At 38.6% G+C, this 23,016-nt stretch overlaps 1 protein-coding gene across 2 annotated transcripts; it reads left to right on the forward strand.

The window, feature by feature from the left end:
• Positions 1–13,223: 13,223 nt before the first annotated feature.
• Positions 13,224–21,879, forward strand: LOC121512569 (synapse-associated protein 1-like). 2 transcript variants are annotated; one of them, XM_041791893.1, is made up of 9 exons: positions 13,224–13,533; positions 13,617–13,735; positions 13,819–13,885; positions 16,306–16,379; positions 16,475–16,614; positions 16,764–16,915; positions 18,178–18,236; positions 18,901–19,042; positions 19,129–21,879. In XM_041791893.1, exons 1-9 carry the CDS (start codon positions 13,332–13,334, stop codon positions 19,254–19,256), a joined length of 1,083 nt encoding a protein of 360 aa, XP_041647827.1. In that variant the 5' UTR covers positions 13,224–13,331; the 3' UTR covers positions 19,257–21,879. The 2 variants fall into 2 exon arrangements, with proteins under 2 accessions (XP_041647827.1, XP_041647828.1); XM_041791894.1 differs by having other exon boundaries at positions 18,181–18,236.
• The last annotated feature ends 1,137 nt before the right edge of the window (positions 21,880–23,016 follow it).

The raw sequence follows: 23,016 nt of genomic DNA on the forward strand, positions 1-23,016 counted from the left end.
GATTTTGACTCTTTTCTCATATTTTGACCTGTAGGACACACAATTTTAACTTTTATCTCATACTCTAAAGTTTGAACCTCACAACTTTGAATTTAATCACATATTTTGACCCTGGCGATAAACAATTTTGACATTCATCTCATATTTTGACCTTTTAGACTCGTGATTTTGACTTTTATCACATATAACTTACAATTTTGACTTTTATCTCATACTCAGAAATTTAAAACTACAACTTTAAATTCGATTAGTTATTTTGACCTTTTGGATGCACAATTTTGACATTTATCTCATATTGTGACTTTTAAAACTCATGATTTTGACTTTATTCACATATATTTATCACACATCATCTTTAGAACTCACAATTTTTAGTTCATTTGTCATATTTTGACCCTTTGGACTCGTGATTTTAACTTTTTTCTCATACTATGAACTTTTAAACTCAAAATCTCATATTATGACCTTTAGAGCTCATGATTTTGAACAGGATCTCATATTTTTTACTTTTAAACCTAAGTTTTTCAATTATTTCACATTAAGACTTCCTTGACCTTTTAAAAACATTGGTTTGACTTGTTATTTCTTGTTTTGGCCTTTTGAACTAGTAAGTCTGACTTTTTATTGCAGTTCTTTAGCCTTGTAATTTATTGTAACTTAAATCTCAGAAGCAGCCCTCATGATTTCCCCCATATTAATACTCATGAAAAAGAGGTTGACAGTTTATAATTAAATGTTGACCCTGTTAGGTTTTCAGGTCAGACCTAAATTCAGAATCCGGCCCCTGCTGTGATTGAGTTTGACAACTCTGTTCTATAGCATGAAGTTAACATGCTGCTCTCCTTTCCTATTTAGGAAGCAGGGAGAAAGAGAGGAGAGAGAGAGACAGGAGGTAATGAGAGAAGACTCTCATCCCAAGAGGGGCATCGTTTCCACACTGAAGCTCCGCTACATGGAACACAGCAGAAACAAGATCATAAAAGCTGTAACCAAGGCTGAGAGGAAGAGTGAGAAGCTTCTAAGGAAACAGGAAGCTTTAGAGGAAAAGATCAGACAGAAGAAGGAGCAGGGACTTCATGGGGGAAGCAGGAGGAGACGCTCAGAAGAATGAGGGGAAGCGAGAGCAGAGGGAAAGGGTGGAGAGTGGGAGACAGGAGCAGAGAGAAAGAGAGAAGAGGGTGTTACAGAAGAAGAGGGAAAGAAAGGAGAGGGTAATACATGAGAAGATGGAAAGGCAGGAGAGGGTGATACAGGAGCAGAGGGAATGGCAAAGGTGGAGACATGAGCAGAGGGAAAGAGAGGAGGGAGTGATACAGGGGCAGAGTAAGAGAGAGGAGAGGAGGACACAGAAGCAGAGAGATGGGCAGGAGGGAGTGATACAGGAGCAGGGGGAACGGCAGAGGTTGAGACATGAGCAGAGGGAAAGAAAGGAGGGAGTGATACAGGAGCAAAGTGAGAGAGGAGAGGAGAGGAGGACACAGAAGCAGAGGGATGGGCAGGAGGGGGTGATACTGGAGCAGAGGGAAAGAGAGGAGAGGAGGAGACAGAAGCAGAGGGACAGACAGGAGGGGGTGATACAGGAGCAGAGGGAAAGAGGGGAGAGTGGGAGACAGGTGCAGATAGAGAGGGAGAGTGAGGACCAAACAGAGTGGGAGACCACAAAGTCAATACTTATGGTTGGAAAGAAGAGGGACATGGTGGGAGGGGATAGAAATAGTGAAGTATGTAGATAAGTATATAAGATACTTAGAGAGTTGGGAGCAGAAGGAGAGACAGGAGCAGAAGATAAGAGAAAGAGTAGAGTGGGAGTTACAGTAGAAGTGGGAAAGAGAGGCAAGGGTAATACTGAAGCAGAGGGAATGGCAGAGGTGGAGACACGAGCAGAGGGAAAGAACAGAGAGTGTGTTACAGGAGAAGCATGAAAGAGAGATGAGGAGGAGAGAGGAGGTAAGGGACATACAGGAGAGGATGAGACAGAAGTAGAGGGAAAGAGAGGAGAGGAGGAGACAGCAGGAGCAAAAAGAAGAGAGGAGAGATTGAGAAATGAGTGGGGGAAGAAAGAGATAGAGAAGTATATAAATAGTATGTTACAGGAAGACTTTCAGGGTTGGGAGCAGGAGGAGAGGCACAAGCAGGAGCAAAGGGAAAGAAAGGAGAGAGAGGGACTGGAGCAGAAGGAAAGAGGAGAGACTGAGAAAAGAGCAGGAGGATAAAGAGATAGAGGAGTATATAGATAGTATGTTACAGGAAGACTTCCAGGGTTGGGAGCTGGAGGAGAGGCACGAGCAAGAGCAAAGGGAAAGAGAGGAGAGAGAGAGACATGATCAGAAGGAAAGAGAGGAGAGATTGAGAAAGGAGCGGGAGGATAAAGAGATAGATGAGTTTATAGATAGTATGTTACAGGAAGTCTTCAATGGTTAGGAGCAGGAGGAGAGTCACAAGCAGGAGCAAAGGGAAAGAGAGGAGAGAGAGAGACAGGAGCAGAAGGAAAGACAGGAGACAGTACAAATACCAAAAGAAGAGAAGGGAGAAGGAGAGACAGGAGCAGATAGAGAGGAGGAGCGAGGAGCAGACGGAGTGGGAGACCACTAAGGCGATACTTCTGGTTGGAAAGAAGAGGGAGCAACGGCAGAAAAGAAAGTAGCATGGCGGGTGGAGATAGAGAGAGTGAAGTATGTAGGTAAGTACAGATACAGATAGTGAGAAAGATGAGGGAGCAACAGCAGAAACAAGAAGAGAATTGGAGGGAGGTAGGAGAGCCATGGGAAAGGACAGACTGGAGCGGGAGGAGATAGAGACAGAGGAGTATATAGATCTTACAAGAAGACATAGAGAGTTAGGAGCAAAAGAAATGTGGACAGAGGGAAGGCAAAAGAGGAGGGACATTATCTTTTTTGGATTATAAAAGATAATGACTGTCTAGTTCAAAATAAAAAAAGAATAAAAGTAGTTTTAAAAATTTTAAAAAGTAAAATACTTTTGGAGTTAAAGTAGTTCTAAAAAATTAAAACGTGTATATTCATGTATTTTTTCTCTAAAATAAAAATATTTGTCCTCCAGTGAGGGTGGTGGTAGCGGGTTTAGATTGTAGAAGATAATGATTGTCTAGATTAATAATAATAAACAGATTGAAAGAAGTTTTAAAAGTTAAAAAAAACATATATTACTGTATATGTTCAATAGAATTGAGTTCTTTGTCCTCCGATGATGGGGAGGTTGGTGGCTGGTTTAGATAGAAACACAGGCTAATTGTCTCGTTTAACATTGAAAAAATTAGAATAAAAGTAGTTTTGAACATTAAAAAATGTTTATTATCATAGTTTTTCACCAGAATAAAGTTATTTGTCCTCCGATGAGGGGTGGTGGTGGCGAGTTTAGATGACAACGCACAATAATTGTGAGTTGTCATCTAAAGACATTTTTAAATTTAAAATAGTTTTAGAGTAAAAGTATTTTGAAAAATTAAAACTAGGGCTGTCAAAGTTAACACGTTAATATCGCGTTAACTCAAATTACTTTTAACGCCGCTAATTTTTTTGTTGCACGATTAACGCATGCACGTTCTGTATGACCCTCAACCCATCCCATTGTTTGCCAGACCAGGAAGTGGTGCCGTCATGATACAGCACAAGCGAGCAGAAATGGATAAAGGCCAGAGACTTTTGAATGACAGGTTCAGCTTTCAGATCATGTCAGATAAGACTGAAGTTATTTTCAACATGAACGGAGTTACAGGAAGTTCGTAGAGTCTTATATAGCCTGCACCACTCGCTGGCCATGCACACCGCTAATGCAGAGAGCTGCCCCCCTCGCCATGCTGCATTTGTTTACAATGGAGACACAGACAACTCTGCAGAGGTGGAGTCGCTATCTGGCACATATTGTATTTTTTCATGAGAATAAAGTTGTTTGTCCTCTTATAAGGGGTGGTGGTGGTGGGTTAAATACCAACACAAAATAATTGTCTAGTTTAATAATAAAAAAAATAGAATACATTTAGTTTTAAAAACTAAAAAATTTATATTGTTATATTTTTTCACTCAAACAAAGCTATTTATCCTCTGATGAGGAAGGTGGTGGTGGGTTTAGATGACAAAACACACAAATTGAGTAGTTGAACAATTTACAAAATGAAATTAAAGTAGTTTTGGATATTAAAAGCTTAAATTATGGAATTTTTACTTAAAAAAGTTATCTGTCCTCCGATGAAGGGGGTGGTTGCGGGTTAAGATGGCAACACGAACTAATTGTTTAGTTTAACAGTAAAAAAAAAAAGAATAAAAGTAGTTTTAAAAACTAAAAAATGTATATTGTTATTTTTTTCACTCAAACACAGCCATTTATCCTCTGATGAGGAAGCTGGTGGTGGGTTTAGATGAAAAAACACACTAACTGTGTAGTTTAACAATTTACAAAATAGAATACAATTAGTTTTAAAAATTAAAAAACATATATTATTAGATTTTCTCTATAACATATTGTTATTTTACCTCCAATAAGGAAGGTGTTGGGTTTAGATGACAAAACCCACTAACTGTGTAGTTTAACAATTTACAAAATGGAATAAAAGTAGTTTTAGAAATTAAAACCTTAAAATATTGTATTTTTTCACTTAAATAAAGTTATTTGTCCTCTGATGAGGGAGGGTGGTGGCGGGTTTAGATGACAACTCACAATATTTGTCTAGTTCAACAATTTAAAGATAAAATAAAATTAGTTTAAAAAATGAAAACATGTATATTCATGTATTTTTTTCAGTAAAATGAAGTAATTTATCCTCCAATGGGGGGAGGTGGTGGCGGGCTTAGATTATGAAAGATAATGATTGTCTAGTTAAAAATTAAAAAAATAGAATACAGTTAGTTTTAAAAATTAAAAAACATATATTATTGATTTTTTCACTAGTCTAAAGTTATTTGTCCTCCGATGAGGGCTTGTGGTGGCGGGTTTAGATGACTAAACACACTACTTGTGTAGTTTAACAATTTACAAAATAGAATGAAAGTAGTTTTAAACATTAAAAGTCCTATATCATTGTATTTTTGTATTGTATTTTTTTCCACAGTGCAGCCTTTGAACAACTTGTTATCAGCTATAGTCGTCAAACTACAACATCTTGGCATTAAAAATATCCTTAAAACTGTACGTGATATCTTAAAAGGGTCAGTTCATAGTTGCTTGCTTGAAGACAGGGATTGTTGCTTCACCGTCACTGCATGAAAAATGATGATGAGAAAATGATGTGCTGCTGTGTTCATCTTTCTCTCAATGCAATTAAAAATGCAGAACCTCAAATATTGTTCTTTAAGTTGAAAAAGAGTGCATCATAAATTAAACACTACTAATAAAGTCATATTGAAATATATTACAGATACTAAAGAGAAGATTATAATGATGGATTGTAAAATAGTATGACGGAATTTTTATGACCCTTTCCATCAAAATGGTGAACAACAAAAAAGTCCATTGCAACCTCTGCGTCACAATGCCGCAGTGCTCCTCCTCACCATTCAGACTGGCAGCCAGTGTTAAGGCTGCATCTCAGAGACACTGTGCGTCTCACACATGGTGAAATTTTAAGATTTGAGGGCTCTTCTGTTTTTCCTTAAACCACAAGTGGTTATTAGGCAAACAAGACAGGAAAATGATAAATACAGAGCCATTTATACCCTGTTATAAGAAATGTGTCCGTCCAGATGGTTAGAATATGTTTGAAATCCAGATGAAGGCCCCGAGCTAAAACGTGTCTGTTTAATTAAGTTTACCCTGAACTTCTACTATTTATGAAGGTTTCTGTTTCCACACGGTTTGAAATGCTGCACGTAAAGTTAAACACAGTACGAAAACACTTCTGATTTATGCTTTTCAAAGTAAAAGCCCACTTTTGCATTTCTTGGGAGAAACTCCCTTTGTTTTTACACAATGCTTTTATTTTGAACATTTACCAGCACACTTCCACTATACACTGAATCTAGTCACTTGTAGGGGGGTAAAACTTAGGAGGAATGCAGCAAAATCAGCTCAAATTTACTCAAAATGCAGATATCTAGAATATCTAGTGAGTTTTTTTAGTTCAGTCTACATATAAGAGACACAAATATCTAGCCAAAAAGATGAACTTGTCTGATCATGCAGGGTTCCTTAATTAAAAAATCACATGCTTCAAGTCAGCTCATGATGGTTGTGACAACAGTATTAACAACGGTGTGATGAAGGAACAGTTTTGATTTTCCCATGTTTAATAAACTAACATTTTTCATAGAACAAACATTAAGGAATGTACCCACAAACTTTATATCATTAATGAATTAACCACAAGTTCTCCATAAGTGGTGTTGTCAGAGGTGCCAGAGCCAGAAGGGAGTCTCTTCCTGTTGGATGAGAACACTCTTGCACCAGCGCCAGGAGCTGGCTGCATTTCAGAGCCTGGTTCAGGAGTTGCGATTTGTTAAGGAACTTCCTCAGGCTGTCCCAGGAACAGTTTGATGTTAAAAGTTCAAAATATGCTTTAATGGCATGAATCGTTGACACCTTTGTTGCCAAAGCAGAGTTCCTTAAAAACAAATAATAATAATAATAATAATAATATATTGTATAATATTATAATATATAAATTATAATATATTGATGTTGTTCTTGCCATTTGAGCCACATGACAGGATACCCCATGCATGTATTTTAGATATATGATCATATAATTCAGCTGTAATCTCCTTTGGGCTCTGCTGGGGCAGAGTGCATATTTGGGTCCTCGTTTCCAGGTTTTGCTTGTTCCAACAGGTGATGAGGCAACACCCCCACATGAAGAAGCCTGTGTGAAAGCAACCCGCATCCTCAAGAGCTTTCTGAGGTCAACAGAAGCCCAACCTCCATCCCTTGACTCAGACTTAGTCCCCATGGGTGTCTTGGATCTAACAAGTCCACCAGATTACCGATGCAGCCAAAGTAGAGGTTCACTCATATTCCAACTCTGAGGCTGCCAAGTGGTCCTGGAGGCTTTTAGCTGTGACCAACCCTACACTATTTCACAAACAAAAGGCCCTTTTCAGGGCCACTGAACTCTATAAAGAGCAAAGGTTCCAGAAGCAAAACCCAGGACTCTAAAAGATCTATCTGTCTGTCTGTCTTTCTTTCTGTCTGTCTGTCCGTCCGTCCGTTCAACCGTCCATCTATCGATTGATAGTGCTGGTTACATGAAAGTTGTTTTCTGGCACACTATGACTATTGTGTGCCAGAAAATGTTAATTTGATGACAGTGGTCATCAGAGTAACTCTGTGACTGTTGAGTGGACATCAGAGTGACTCTGTTACTGTTGAGTGGACATCAGAGTGACTCTGTTACTGTTGAGTGGACATCAGAGTGACTCTGGTACTGTTGAGTGGACATCAGAGTGACTTTGTGACTGTTGAGTGGACATCAGAGTGACTTTGTGACTGTTGAGTGGACATCAGAGTGACTGTGTGACTGTTGACTGTTCATCAGAGTGACTTTGTTACTGTTGAGTGGACATCAGAGTGACTTTGTGACTGTTGAGTGGACATCAGAGTGACTCTGTGACTGTTGAGTGGCCATCAGAGTTACTCTGTGACTGTTGACTTGACATCAGAGTGACTCTGTGACTGTTGAGTGGACATCAGAGTGACTTTGTGACTGTTGAGTGGACATCAGAGTGACTTTGTTACTGTTGAGTGGCTATCAGAGTGACTGTGTGACTGTTGAGTGGCCATCAGAGGGACTCTGTGACTGTTGAGTGTTCATCAGAGTAACTCCTTGACTGTTGAGTGGTCAACACAGTGACTCTGTGACTGTTGAGTGGTAATCAGATTCACTCTGTGACTGTTGAGTGGACATCAGAGTGACTCTGTGACTGTTGAGTGGACATCAGAGTGACTCTGTGACTGTTGAGTGGACATCAGAGTGACTTTGTGACTGTTGAGTGGCTATCAGAGTGACTGTGTGACTGTTGAGTGGCCATCAGAGGGACTCTGTGACTGTTGAGTGTTCATCAGAGTAACTCTGTGACTGTTGAGTGGACATCAGAGTGACTCTGTGACTATTGAGTGGACATTAGAGTGACTTTGTGACTGTTGAGTGGTCATCAGAGTGTCTCTGTCACTGTTGAGTGGACATGAGAGTGACTATGACTGTTGAGTGGTTATCAGATTAACTCTGTGACTGTTGAGTGGTCATTAGAGTGACTCTGTGGCTGTTGAGTGGTCATTAGAGTATTTCTGAGAGTGTAATGCAAAGCAATACACTGACTTTGCAATGAACCTTACTTTAGCAAAACTTATCACTTCTGAACTTTTGTTGACACCGTCAGTGGGTGTTGGTGTGGAGTGCACTGCACTGAGAGGTGGTCCTAATTTTCTGCCAGAATGTCAGAATCTGGGGAACTTCACCATAAAGTGGACCATTGAACAGCTACTCTACAGTCACTCAATGCAAACAGAGCTTCTGATCAAACACCCCAGGGCAGTGATTATGACAAAAGCCTCCCCATTTCCACATTAGAGGAGCTAAACAACTTTGATGAGAGACTTTGTCAGGACAGCAATTTCAAGAAACACTTGGTATGTCCTGTAATACCCTACAATAAGTTTACAATGGATTATTGTCATCTAAATATGGGGGGGGGGGGGGGGGGGGCTGTGGACAGAAGACTGGGATCAATCCAGCATGAGTACATGAAATTCTACTGTGTAAGTCCTACGAGGTGCTGCGTTGGTTGCAAATGACATACACTCTCTGTCACCCCTTCCCCACCTGCCCTATTGTTGCTGATGTGTTGACTGGTGACATTGGTTGTGTGTCTGTTATGGCTACTAAACTGTAACACTGAAGACACCAAAAATTAATTGGCCATTGAACCAATACAGGTTAGGTTTTGTGTAGTTTTGTATTTTATTTATTTTTACTTATTTAGTATTTTATCTTGTAGCGTCATGTCTTAAAGATGGACTGCTTACCAACACTACAGAGGCTGAGGTGGAGGCTGCTTACAGAATTGGCTCAGGCTGAGCCAAGATAGAGTGGGACAACAGAGGAGGGAGAGACCATGAAGACAGAACCACAGAGCACAATGAAGTAGGCAGATTTAGAGCACAAATTTTGACTACTGCTCAGCAGTGTGCACTAAAGTTAATCACACATTAAAGCTGAATTGTTTTTCAAGTAAAAATGATATTTTATTTGCCTTTAAGCTTTTCTAACATGCATTCATGTTTTGTAGCAAGATGACAAGCTATACAGGTTACATCTCAAAAAATTAGAATATCATGAAAAAGTTCAAATTTTTTTTTTTTTACTCATTTCAGAAAGTGAAACCCACATATTATTTAGACTCATTACACATAGAGTGAAATATTTCAAGCCTTTATTTCTTGAAATGTTGATGATTATGGCTGACAGATAATGAAATCCCAAAATTCAGTGTCTCAGAAAATTGTGAAATATTGTGAAAATATTGTGGAAAAAGTTCAATATTGGAAAGTCATTGTGTCACACCCTAATCAGCTAATGAACTCCAAACAGCTGCAAAGGTTTCCTGAGCCTTTAAATGGTCTCTCGGTCTGGGTCAGTAAGCTACACAATCATGTATAGTGGGCAGTGCTGTATTCTGACCTAAAAAAAACAATTAAATGATGCAAGTTACATGATGATGTGAGATGTGTTTATTAAAGTTACACAGTAAATTTACCTGAGTAAGTTCTACGCAAATTGAATAAAATTTTACTCTGAAAAATATAACAATTGTTCCCCATCTATTTGGAGAAAAATTTACTCTGCTTGCAGAGTAATGTTTTTAGAGTTGTTTTTACTCTAAAAAGTATTTTTATTTAACTCTAAACAGTGTTAATTGTGTTGACTAATTATTTTCGTTATAGTTTTTGTAAATAGCCTTTTCTCCCATGACGAAAATGAGACGGTAACTAATAAAAACAAGTGCACAATGACAAAAACTAAAACTAAATTAACTGACATTTTGGTCAAATAAAAACTAGACGAAAATGTTTGACAGAGACTTTATCCAATCAGACCTAATTTTGTCATGTAGAAAGTAGGGGCAAGTTAGGCATATATCCAATCACAGCTACTTTGGCTGTGTGGAAAGTTGGGATAATATACAAGGGAGATCCAATCACAACTGCTTTTGCTGCGTGGTGGCGGGGTAAGTTGGGGAGAGATCCAGTCAGTCGACTAAATTTACTGTAAATTTTGTTTGACTAAAATGTTGGGAAGTTTTGTCAACTAAAACTAGACTAAAACTAAAACAATTTAGATGGCTAAATTATGACTAAAACTCAAAGATATTTTTGGCAAAAGACTATAAAACTAAATTGAAAAGTGCTGTCAAAATTAACACTGACTCTAAATGATGATTATGTGCTCCATAATGAACAAAATAAAAACACCTCTACAGCAACTGTACTCAATACAGAGTAAAACAGACCTTAGTTTACTCATTATAGAGCTTTTTTCTCAATATAAAGTGATATTTAGTCCTTTTAGAGCTTTTTTCATTCCTTTTAGAAATTTTCTCCACTCCTTACAGTAAAATTTCTCCTCCACTTACAACTGGATAATGCTTATGTAGGACTGTATCTTATTTTAAACAGATTGATCTTCCTCTTTATAAACATTTTCCTCTTAATAAATAATTCTGCTTTCCACCTATAAAGGGCATGACAACGAAAGTGGGTTTTTTTGCTTATACGTATTAGACATAGTGCTCTAATATTACAGAAACAATTGTGATAAACATATGACAAGAACTCAGGAGCAGAGCACGAGATGAGGTAGCAAGGTTAAATAAGTTTATTTGACAACAACAGTGCAAATGATGGTGAGCTGGCTGGTGGTTGGCAGGACCACTAGCAGTGAGATGGAGACACTGCAACAAAAGGAGGATAAAATGGAGTAAGACAACACAAAAACTCACCTAAAATCATTAGATTATCAAAGGTTGAAGAGGAGCCAGGTTACCTGTTTAGAAGCTGTAGTACACAGGTGTCTGAAAGTTCATCACCAGGTGAGTAGATCTTGATTGCAGCTGGGATAGCTAACATGCTGCAGCTGTGACCCGACATGAGTGACTCCAGCTGAGCTGAAACTTAAGTGGGTGTGGTTAAAGTTTTACTCCAGCAGAATTTACTCTGTGTTTTTACTCCAACTCTGGCAGTGGCTGGTAATAAATACACTCAAAAAAGAGTAAATTTTACTACTTTTGAGTAAAACATTTTTTACTCTGGAAAAATTACTCCCCAGATTTTCCTGTGTACGTGCTCATAGTCTTTGTTTCCCTTTTGGAGGTTGCCAGAGGAGGAACTGAGTGCTATTGTTTATTGTTGTTGATGTTTTATTGAGGTTTATTGTCTGTGCTGGATATCTGTAAATGAAGTTGTTTTTTTTTTACTTGAATTCTGGCTCTTCATTACAAACACACATGAAATTGGGTAGCTGTTTTTAAAAGTCAGTATTGCTTTTCACATTGGATAGTAAAATGTATAATCTCAAAGGTCCAACCTAAATAAAGGTCACATAACTGAAGCTATATCTTCTGAGTACTCAGGCGCCACAGCTTTAATCGTTCAGACGTCTTGTGGTGGTAATTTTTGATTAAATGCCGACGGCTTGACGACACTGGCAATTAGCAAACGCTCTGTATGCGACGTCTTGGCGATGAAACTTTATATGTCAGGCCGACTTTGGTACGACGTTAGTGTGCTGTCTGGGATCTTTGTCTATGGCGTCCTGTCTCGATGGCAAGGTTGTGTTGACTGAGTCTGTACATTGTCAGTCATTTCCTCAGCAGTGGATCAGTCACGGTACTTAAAGACCCTGTAAAGTGAAATCCATAATTTGGGTCTTAACACTCTGGATATGTTGGAATATGGTTGCTGTAAACGTGAAAAGACTGAGATCTACATGTGACTGAATTCTGGATTTAGACTGTTAGAAAATTTTTCACCGCTTTACTAGCTTGGTTTCATGTGGGCGGGGCCAATATGTGGGCTCATGATGTCATGGGCCCACAGTGGGAATGACCCCGCCCCTCTAACACTGCAATATAAAATCACAGAGCGGTTCATCTCAGTACAGTGGGCGTGGCTTCAGCTCATTCCACAGACACGCCCACACCATCCTGGCGTAGATTTTACTGCCTCATTTTTCATGGATTTTAAGCTTAATTTTACAAACTTAGAGATGTTTTGTTTGGTTGAAATTTGACCTGAAGGTTCACAATACAGTGACCTGTCATACAACAAACCTAAATACAGATTTATTTTCACTTTACAGGGTCTTTAAGTTGTCTACAACTGCATATTCCAATTTACTGGACAAATAGCATTCCAGTTTGCCTTGTTTTTTCATTGATTCTCGCCAGTGAATTGAATAATTTTCTTTTTGATGTTGATAAATGCAGGTTAAGCTGGTTGGTATTGTGTGTGAGTTCTCTGCAGGTCACTATAGTCTCTATCAGCTCTCTGAGGAGGGGAAGCCCTCAGCAGTCTCTCTGGAGGTCAGGATTTTGTTATGGAGTGTGTAGGGCTCACTTTCTTTTAGATGAGAGTAAAATTTGAATGCTCCTTTTTTGTATTTTAAGGATATTGTCCTAGTTCTGCTCTGCATGCATTATTTAGTGTTTTCCATTGGACACAAAGAATGGATTTATAGATCTATAGATGGATTTTTTTTCTTTTATAGATTTCTGCATGCAGAGTCTCAATCTGATGTTTTTTAAAGTCTTGGTTGGTGAGTGAAAACCAGACTTTGCAACCATAGAGAGCAGTGGGCTCTTTGACTGAATCAAATATTTTGAGTCAGATTTGAATAGGAATTTCTGATTTGATGCTCCTTTTGATGGTGGTAAATAGCTCAACTTGCCTTGTCTCTCAGGTCGTTCACAGCTAAGTTACCTATAGTGCTGATGTTAAGGCCGAGGTAAGTGCAGTTTTTAGTGTGTTCAATTGTGTAAATACAACAAGAATTGTACTGTATAAATACAGAAAAAATATACTGGTGGAGCTGGGATTCGTTTCTCTTTTGGAAAATCATAATTTTAGTTTTGAGCAGATTATCCATCCATGAATGGTACTGTCCGTCGAAAAAAAACGCTCACGTTTCCATGACAACGCCTGAGCGCAGGCAGGGTCTCCAAGAAGGACAAACTTTACCGATTCGCGGAAGTGGTCCAACAGTGTAACGTCATCAACTTCCTTTGCTGTTTTCACTTTCAAACTATCCCAGAGTTAAGACAACACCTAAAAACTCCGCTTTTGAGCATGGTAAGGAACGTTTCGTAGTTTTATTGATAAAATATTCAAGTATGTTCAAGAACTTGGGAAGCTGGCTCGGGATTGAAAGCGAAAATGGACCCGTTAAACAACAAAGCGAGCCTGCTGTTGATGTTAAAGAGGATCAAAATCTCGACGTAAACAAACCGACTACAGCTGCTGAAAGCGAGCAGACCAGCGCTGAGAAAGACGTTCAACCAACTCCGCTTCTTCAGAAAGCCAAAGGCTTCAGCGGTAAGTTTTTAACAGTCAGAACCACAGTAAATGTCGATGTTTTTGGCCTAAACTCTCATATTTGTCACACTTTGTTCCCTCAGGTTATATTTATAATGTCGCCAGCAGTGCCTCAAAGAAACTGTCGGAGTCTATGGTAGAAACAGCTCAGACACTGAAGAAAAGTGTGGAGGAGGGCAAGATGAATGGAATTATTGATAAAGTAAGGTCAGCTGTTGTTTGAGCATATGTAAAGTTTTCCTGCTCTTGTTTGCCACTTAATATGTATGGTTTTTTTTCTTGTAGACCATTTTAGGTGATTTCCAGAAAGAACAAGAGAAATTTGTGCAGGAGAAAAAGGCAAAAAAGTCTGGTAAGTGTTTAAATGCACAGTTTGACAACAACTAGACAATTTTCCATGGGCTATACAGCCAGAAAGATAATAATTTGACTCATTCTTGAAACGTTACCCTCTGGATTTCTTATAAAATCATTAGAATATCTTTACAGCCAATTTTTATTTGTTATTCAATTTATAAATCTTGGTAGGGAAATTCAAGTTTTAAATATTTTATAGAGAGGCATGCTACTCGCACATACAGGTACATCTAAAAATGGAATATCAAGAAAAAGTTTTTCTTTTTTCCCCAAGTTTAATTTAATGCTAATAGTTACATTTTCCTGAAGTTTCAGATATGTCACTCACAGTGTGAATGATTTGAAAATTTTTTTTTTCCAATTTTGATGATTTCACAAAATCCACAATTTTAAAATATTAGAATATCACAAAACGGGAACGCAGATGGTCGAGTGGTTTAAAGCATTACCCATGTACGCGGGTGGCCCAGGTTCGAATCCGGCCTGTGGCCCTTTGCCCCATGTCACTCCCTACTCTCTTTCCTGTCTCAAAGTCTATCCACTGTCCTTCCTCTACCAAATAAAGGCATGAAAAGACCCAAAAATAAATCTTAAAAAAAAAAAAAAAGAATATCACAAAACATCAGTCCAACAAAAGGAATTATTATACAGAAATGTTGACCTAGTGCTTGGTCGGTGCTCCTTCTGCATGAATTACTGCATCTACGTATGTGACATGGCATGGAGCCAATCAGTCAGTGGCATTGCTGAGGTGTTTTGAAGCTTAGGTTGCCCTGGTAATAGCCTTCAGCTAGGGGTTCAGGTCACACCAGATGACTGGCCAGTCAAACACAATAACACCATGGTCAGCAAACCAGTTTCTGGTAGTTTTGGTTTCACTGTGGACAGCTGAAAAGGAAATCAGTGTCTCTGTAAAGCTTCTCAGCAGAAGGAAGTATGAATTGTGCTAAAATCTCCCGGTAGACGGCTGACAGTGTTGACTCTGAACTTGATAAAGCACAGTAGACCAACAGCAGCAGATGAAATGGCACAACAAACCATCACTGATTGTGGAAACCGAAAACACTGAACCTTAAGAACCTTGAATTCTGGACCTCTCTGATTTTCCTTTGGACTCTGGGACCGTGATTTCCAAAATAAATCAAAATTGACTTTCATCTGAAAACAGGACATTGGACCACTTTTAGGACATTGGTCCGGTTCTCTGACTCCTGAGAGACTTATGGCATTTCCTGGACCCGTCTGTGTGTGATGGCTCTTCATACACTGACTCCAGTCTCAGCCCTTGTTAATCTCCGCTAAGTTTTTGAATCTGCTTTGTTTGACAATCCTCTGAAGGCTGAACTCATCCTTTTTGCTTGTGCAAACGCTCCATGAATATCCATTGGTGCCTATGAGAACAGAGACCAAAATGGTGCTTTTTGACCATCAGATAAGACGCTATGTTTGGCAGACACCACAAACACACCATCCCCACTGTGAAGCCCGGTGGTGGCAGCATCATGCTGTGGGAATGCTTCTCTGCAGACCTGGAAGGCTTGTTAGGGTAGAGGGTAAAATGAATTCAAAGAACATAGGGAAGTCCTGGAGGACAGTCTTATTCAGTCTGGAAGAGAGCTATGGCTTGGGAGAAGATTTATTGGCAGTTTTGTAAAGAAGAATGGAGTAAAATTGCAGTGTCCGAATGTGCAAGCCTGATTGAGACCTATCCACACAGGCTCAGTGCTGTGATTGCAGCCAAAGGTGCATCTACTAGATACTAACTTGAAAGGGGTGAATATTCATGCAGTCACTTATTTTATTTTACATGTTATTATTTAATTGGCATTACTTTGTAGAAATCTGTTTTCACTTTGACATTGAAATGGTTTTTATAATTATTAAAAAATAAATAAATAAATAAAAATCTAATTTTATTGACCATGATTGAATTTTTCAGATCAATGAAAGGGTAAAACATCCAAGGAGATGAAAATTTCTATAGGCACTTAATCACATTACAATCAGTGCATTCAAGCTGACAGCCCTATTTGTAACAAAAAGAAATCAAATGTGGGCAACAACTGCAAACCAGCCTTTCTTAAATAAATAACAAAAAAATGAAGCCACTATTACTGCTAGATTTAGCACTACTTGCTAATGTTAGAAACAAATAAAAGAGACACTGTGGCACTGAGCCTGGGTCTCCTTCCACTGAAGGCACACTTCTTCACTCCATCCTGAGCACACTCAAGTATGGAGCACCGACTTGCAGAGCCCAGGAGAGGGAGAGAAAGCAGAACACAACACAAACAACATACAGCCTGTTGTCTTGGAAAACTATTTATGCACAACACCATGATAAATTAAATCAGTCAATCTGCATGTTTTCTTTTCTATTTATAATACGGTAAAGTACCAGCTCATTTTTTATAGGTGCTGCTGTGCCGCCGTGGGTTGGTTATAATGAAGAAGAAACTATGCAGCAGCAGATTCTGGCTCTCTCAGCTGTGAGTAGAACTAATGAAACATTTCTGTTGTTCTAGTAGTAAAAATAAAAGTGTGAAACAGAACAATTTCTTCTTATTGCTTCATTTGTTGACAGGACAAAAGGAATTTTTTGCGAGATCCTCCTGCTGGAGTGCAATTTCACTTTGACTGTGAGCAAATGTATCCTGTCGCCATGGTGATGCTGGAGGAAGATGAGCTCCTTCAAAAGATGCGCTTCCATCTGGTCCCCAAACAGTGAGAGTGTTTTGACGCTCACATAATACTTTGTCTGGTCCCTTTTCATCATGTGCATCCCCACACAGGAGTGGCTTTATTAAGAACAGAAATGTTTTTTTTATTCTATTCTGAACCGGCTGCATGTTCCTCTGTGTCATTTATTTCAGGGTGAAAGAGGAGGCCTTCTGGAAGAATTACTTTTACCGGGTGTCCTTAATAAAACAGTCGGCTCAGCTCACAGCTCTCGCAGCACAGCAGGCGGCTGAGCGGAGAGGCGTGGAGAAAACTGGCACCAGTCCTGAGGAGGTTCAACAAAAGGGTATCATTACTTTGTAGCGTTGCAAAATGAGAACGAGTTCATCTCTTTGTCTGCCTCAGAAACACAAAACATTTGTATTTATGCAGTATATATAGGAGGCAGGTTATGCAAATACTAATGTAGTCATTTTAAACCATGGAAGTTGGTGTAACTTCTTATATCAGGGACGACTTTCAAGAAAAGAGTTCTTGTGTTTTTTGTGTCCATCATAGTCCAGAGATTTGCCTGCTGACATTAAAAAAAAATCAGCAGCTGTTTGACATGTCATAATTGTGTCTGATGCAATAGTGATACTATTGCTTTAACAAAATCCTGTAAATCCTTTTTTTTTTAATCTAAAATGCCTAGAAATGTATGGCTAAATGAGACCAATATAAGATCAGACACTTGCAAAGAGAAACTATAGGAAGAAACCTTGGTACCAAAATATAGATAATGTTTTTCGCTGTGTAGGGGTTTTATTGCAGATTTTGATCACTGAAATGAGAAATAAGCCAACATTGGGTTCTGCTATCAGAACAGGTATTGAAAGTGTTAACGTCTTGCTAGTAACATTAAAGCAACTTAAAATCTGGTACCATGATAACCCTAATCTTGACTAGAATTTAGTATAACAGTATGGATATCACCTATTATTTTTTATGGATTATTATATGTATTTTTTGCCTAATTTGATTGGGCAGCTGAAGAGATGCAGGTACTATTTGGAGAGAGTGTGAAAGACATGCACCATACAGCACCAGGAAAGGGAATCAATCCTCCGTATGGTAGGGGGCCCCTGCTCTAGCCAGCTGGCTTAACCCGGCTCCTGAATGTCACCTATTTATACCTCCCTGTTGGTGATAGCCAGGGCCAGAGGGGTTGTGCTTTTTGAGGTTGTCCGTCTGAATGCTTTGACGGATTTTCTCCAGACTTCACTCAAATGTCCTCATGGACACAGGGATGAACTGATCAGATTCTGGAGGTCATAGGTCAACTGTCAAGGTCACTGGGCCTGTTCATTTTTGCTTTTGAATGGGATATCTAAAAACACGCTTTGAGAGATTTTCCGCAGACTTTGCACAAATGTCTGAATGGCTGATGATCTGATTAGATTTTGGAGGTCAAACGTCAAAAATCGCCCAGGCCATTCTTCTTGACCCACCACTGTACTTTCATAGTCTGGCAGTGGTACATCTTATAGAGGCACATAACCAGCAGATAGTAATTTTATTTTATTTTAAAACACTAGAGATATGATGGCAGATTTTTTTTTTTTGCAGAAGCTGTTAAACAGAAAACCCATGCTGCCAACCATAGAAATAAACCAAAGTCCAGTGAGGTGAGCAACCTTTCTTATTTATATATATCTTTTTAACTTTACACATTGAGACCTGTTAAACAGTATGACAGTACAGGAAACACACTTCATTCTCACAAACTAAAGTTCTCATCTAAACTTAGCACAAAATTAAGACAATTTGTGTTTGGTAGATTTTTCATTCTTTGTTGTAAAAATGCTTCTAGGCAATAAATCTTACACCGCCTGTTTATTTCACTTTAAAATGGTGCCACATTTGTAATGGACATGCATTTGTGGGATGAGCAGCAGAGCTGAGTATGTGGGTTATGCTATTGACTCTTGAGTCAGTAGGAACAGCAGAATAAGCTGTTTGGCATTGGCAGAGAAGATTTGGCAAATTTTGCACAGGGGCAACCCATATACTCAGCTCTGCTGCTCATCCCACAAATGCATGTTCCTTACAAATGTGGCACCATTTAAAAGGGAAATAAACAGGCTTTCGAACAATATGAGCTTAATTGCTAAGAAGCATCATGACAACAAAGAAATAATCTACCAAGCACAAGTTGTCCTACATTTTGCGCTAGGTTGAAATCACAGAGACAAAGCCTTAATTTTTTGAATGTAACATAAATATAAAACACCAAAAGAAGGAGAATTCATCCTTAACTAGTGTGACCTCCTTTTGTTTCTGTTGTAAAAGGAGGTGGAGATCTCCACCAGCCCGCCTGTGTCTGAGTTTGTGAGCGATGCTTTTGACTCATGCAACATAAATGAGGACGACCTGCGAAAAGAAATGGAACAGCTGGTTCTTGACAAGAAGGAGCATCCAGACTCACAGCAGGGTGAGGCTCTTTGTTGAACTACTCTGTGATGTAATGTGAGAGTTTATCAGAGTTTGATGTGTGACTCTGCTCGGGGGTTTTTTCAGAGGAGACCCCAGACTGGGAGCGAGAGCTACAGGAGGAGCTGCAAGAGTACGACGTGCTGCCGGATAACGAGAACCACGATGAAAACTGGGACAGAGAGATTGAAGAGATGCTAAAGGAGGACAGTTAGAGCACACGTAGACACTCTGTCAGCTTTAACGGATTCACAATCACCTCCAAGGTCAGAAAATGACTGCAGCTTACTTCTCCCAGGGGACCCGTTCATCTTAATATCAGTCCTCTATGAACACTGCAGAGGGAGAAATAACACTGAGCCACATTAACATTTCAGTGTGCTATTTCTGTGGCCCGAATGGTTCAATGCATAAATATTTAGCATTGTCTCATTTAGGTAGTATAAAAGAAGGTATTGTTTGCAAACTTCACACCCAGCAAACTAACAGCTTACCTCCGATTCTGGTTCAGGATTTAAGTTGGGATAACTTTTAATAAACTAAATATTTTAGTCACAGGTGACCAAATCTGAAAAATGGTGAGTGGTAAAAGATTGATGAAGCATAAAAGTAGCAGGAGTACGAATCCTACAGGGTTTGGAGGCTGTCACCAAATGCAGTAGCTAACAAATTAAAAAAAATACCTGTAAGTTGTAAGCTGTTAGCTATTCCTCATTAAAACTAGCCCTTTTCACAGTGTACTTCTGCAAGAACACCATTATGAAAGCCTGCTGTTGTTATTCTTTAAGACGTGAATATTGATTCTACAATGTAGAATCAGTAGGTCAGTTAATGGAGTGGGCTTTACTGTTAATACTCGTTGCATGTAGACTACCAAACCAGTTCAGAGTAAAGGCAAGCTCAGACTACATTACAGAGTCTGATTATGAGTACGTTTCCAGAAAACTTTGAAGAAGAAGGAATAATTCATACGAAAGTTATTACAGGTTAAAGTCATTATAAAAAGGCCTGATTTTGAAAAATATCATAAAGCTGGTGGACTTCCTGTTGGGATTTGGACATGGGCCCAAGAGGCTTTTTTGTAGGTCTCATGATGACCCATATGCAGACCAAAAATCATAAGCCTATGCTGAATAATGTACAGGGGCTAATTGTTTAAAATGACGCAAAAAAAAAATCATAATTCAAACACTTGGACCAGATAGTGGCCCCGCCCTATGGTGAAAACTTTAGCTTTTGATAACTTTATAGCCCTCCAGCTTGTCTAGAATCAGCCCCCCAAAAATTCTGGGGTCAAAAAAAAACAGTGAAATTTCCCCCATGCCCTTTATGATCTCACTTCCTGTACATATTTTTAAAAGACATTATATTAGTTTTTTGTTTGTCTTGGCATGATAGATATTTGTGCCAACTTTTATGCATGTAGCTTGAACTATGTTGGGGGACCCTGAAAAAGGACATTTGGGGCCTCTGTTGGGCCATTTTGGCTACGTTTACACTGCGGTGTTCTCAGATCTGTTTTGTTTTTGCTGTTCACACTGCAGTTGACTTTCGAAAGATCAGATATGTATCTGATTTAGAACCACATATGAACATGGTTTGAATCTGATCCGAAAAGGTCAGATTCAATGTGACTTGTGCTGTTCACACTGTCAGAAAAAGATCATGTATGCGTCACATGTGAGCAAAAAAATGAGATTGAGGTCACTTTTAACTGTAGTGTGAACATAGCCTTCGTGACAGACATGCACAAAACACTAGAATACTTAAATATTCAACAGGATTGAAGCATCTGTGAAATTTGGTGAGTTCAGGGGCATGTCATGGCCTCCAAATTAACCATTTATTTGCCAGAATGATGATAAAAGAAGAAATCCTTTAGTTTCATTGGGATCGAATGATCCAGCATCCAGACTTTTTGAATCTACGCTGTGATGAAGAGAAACAAGTTCGGCAAACTGACTGTGCCGTCTGTCACAAAGTACCAAAGATTGCTGCCTCAAGCTTCAACTCCAAAAATTACCTGATTTATCAGACCAAATTATGAGTTTAAGATTGAGCAAGGATGCATTCCTTCTTTTTAAAGCGGCCTTTAAAAAATCAAATTAAAATGTTCAACTTTAGGAAAAAGAAAGTGAAAATTTGTATCTCATAAGTTACATAATCTTTCATTATTAGGGTTAATTCTAACTCATCATGACTTAAGGTTTTATCTAATTGAAACATCCACGTAATGAAGGAAGAGATGCAGGTTACAAAGATTCATTATGACCATGGAGTTTGTTACAGAAATATCATGAAATTACTATCTTATATTTTCAAGATATTTCCATAGTAACAGTTAAATATACTAAGCAAAGTTCATCCAGTGTCTCAGTGACTGAGACAATTTTTTTCATAAACGAACATTATGTTGTGCACCCTAAAAAGATGTGATATTTCTAGTTTTCTGTTAAAGTGCCTTACTGTAGATGTCATAGTGCACAGAGTATGCTACACTTTAGACCAAGAGTAATTTCTCTTTTTATGATAAAATACATGACTGACTATGAACATAAACAAGCACAATCATGCTGTTCACTGTAGAAGCTGGTACTCGGTGCAGACATGTCCGTCCAAACAAGCCTTTCATTCAACCAGGAAAACCGAGCCAAATCCATTATGTCTTTATTTGTTGTCATTGTGCTGGATGTCTTTGTTTCCATACTGTTGTTGATCATGAAATCATAAGTACAGAGTTAACTGTCTTTCTTGCTTTTATCCTATTCATGCTTATTGAATCAGTTCTTAATGGTTGTATATGGATTGATTTTAACTGCAGAAATAAAAACATTAAATACACCCTTCTAGAAGAATATGTCTCTCTTTTTGCTCCTGCAGTTGAATAAGTGGGCTTTGATTGAGCCAGTCATTGATTCATTTACATTTTAGCTTATTAATCTAAATGGTGAGCACAATGGGAGAGAATCTATAGTTGTTGGATGCAGAGTCTTTCCTATGTCAGCTGCTGAAGCTTGTAACTCCTTCAGAGTAGTCATAGGTGTCTTGGTGGCCTCTCTCACTAGTCTCCTTGCACGCTCACTCAGTTTGTGAGGACGGCCTGATCTAGACAGATTTGCACATGCCATATTCCTTTCATTTCTTGATGACAGATTTAACTGAACCCCAGGGGATGTTCAGGACCTTGTTTTTTCTTTTTTGTATCCATCCCATGACTTATATATTCCAATAACCTTTTCTCTAAGTTGCTTGGAGTGTTCTTTTGTCTGAATGGTGTAATGGTAGCCAGGAATACAGATTAAACCAGTGACTGGAACTTCCAGACACAGTTGTCTTTATACTATAATTATCTGAGACACATTCACTGAACTCAGGTGATCCCCATTTCACTGTTAGACTACTAGCACCAGTTGGCTGGACCTCTGTTGAAATAGGTCAGTCACTTTAAAGGAGGTGAATATTTATGCAGTTATTTTACATTACATATTTTTATTTAATCGACATTACTTTGTAGAAATATGTTTTCACTTTGCCATTAAATGCTTTTTTTTTTGGGGGGGGGGTACTTTCTTTTGTCAAAACAGGCAAATTATATTGATCATGACTGATTAATAAAACCAATAAAAGGGGGTGAATACTTTTTACAGGCACTTTAAAAAGGTAGACACCTTTAAACCAATGCCAGAAATAAACATCAGAATTTCTTAAGCTAATATCTGCCGTTGCAGATATCATGCCAACAATATTGTGCATCCCTAGTTTTTGTATGAGTCTGTGTTGTTATCACTAAAAGAAGCTTAGGAAATATTTTGAAAAGAAAAAAAAGACGAAGCAATTGAATGACTATAACATGTTTGGAAGGGATCTTTGAAACCCAACCTGTTCATTCTAAAAAGGTCTCATCCATAATGAGCTAACTGAACATATGTGTAAAATCACAGTGTGAATGCAGAATGAATCAGAGGAAACAAGCTT

The sequence above is a fragment of the Cheilinus undulatus genome, linkage group 7 (genome assembly GCF_018320785.1).
Source record: "Cheilinus undulatus linkage group 7, ASM1832078v1, whole genome shotgun sequence".
Classification (NCBI taxonomy): domain Eukaryota; kingdom Metazoa; phylum Chordata; class Actinopteri; order Labriformes; family Labridae; genus Cheilinus; species Cheilinus undulatus.

Excerpts from the sequence above, each read along its gene's own strand:
- LOC121512569 (XM_041791893.1), top strand. The coding sequence starts at position 13,332 with ATGTTCAAGAACTTGGGAAGCTGGCTCGGGATTGAAAGCGAAAATGGA. Across the intron at positions 13,736-13,818 it reads TGAATGGAATTATTGATAAA|ACCATTTTAGGTGATTTCCA; the intron begins GTAAGGTCAGCT and ends TTTTTCTTGTAG. Across the intron at positions 13,886-16,305 it reads GAAAAAGGCAAAAAAGTCTG|GTGCTGCTGTGCCGCCGTGG; the intron begins GTAAGTGTTTAA and ends CATTTTTTATAG.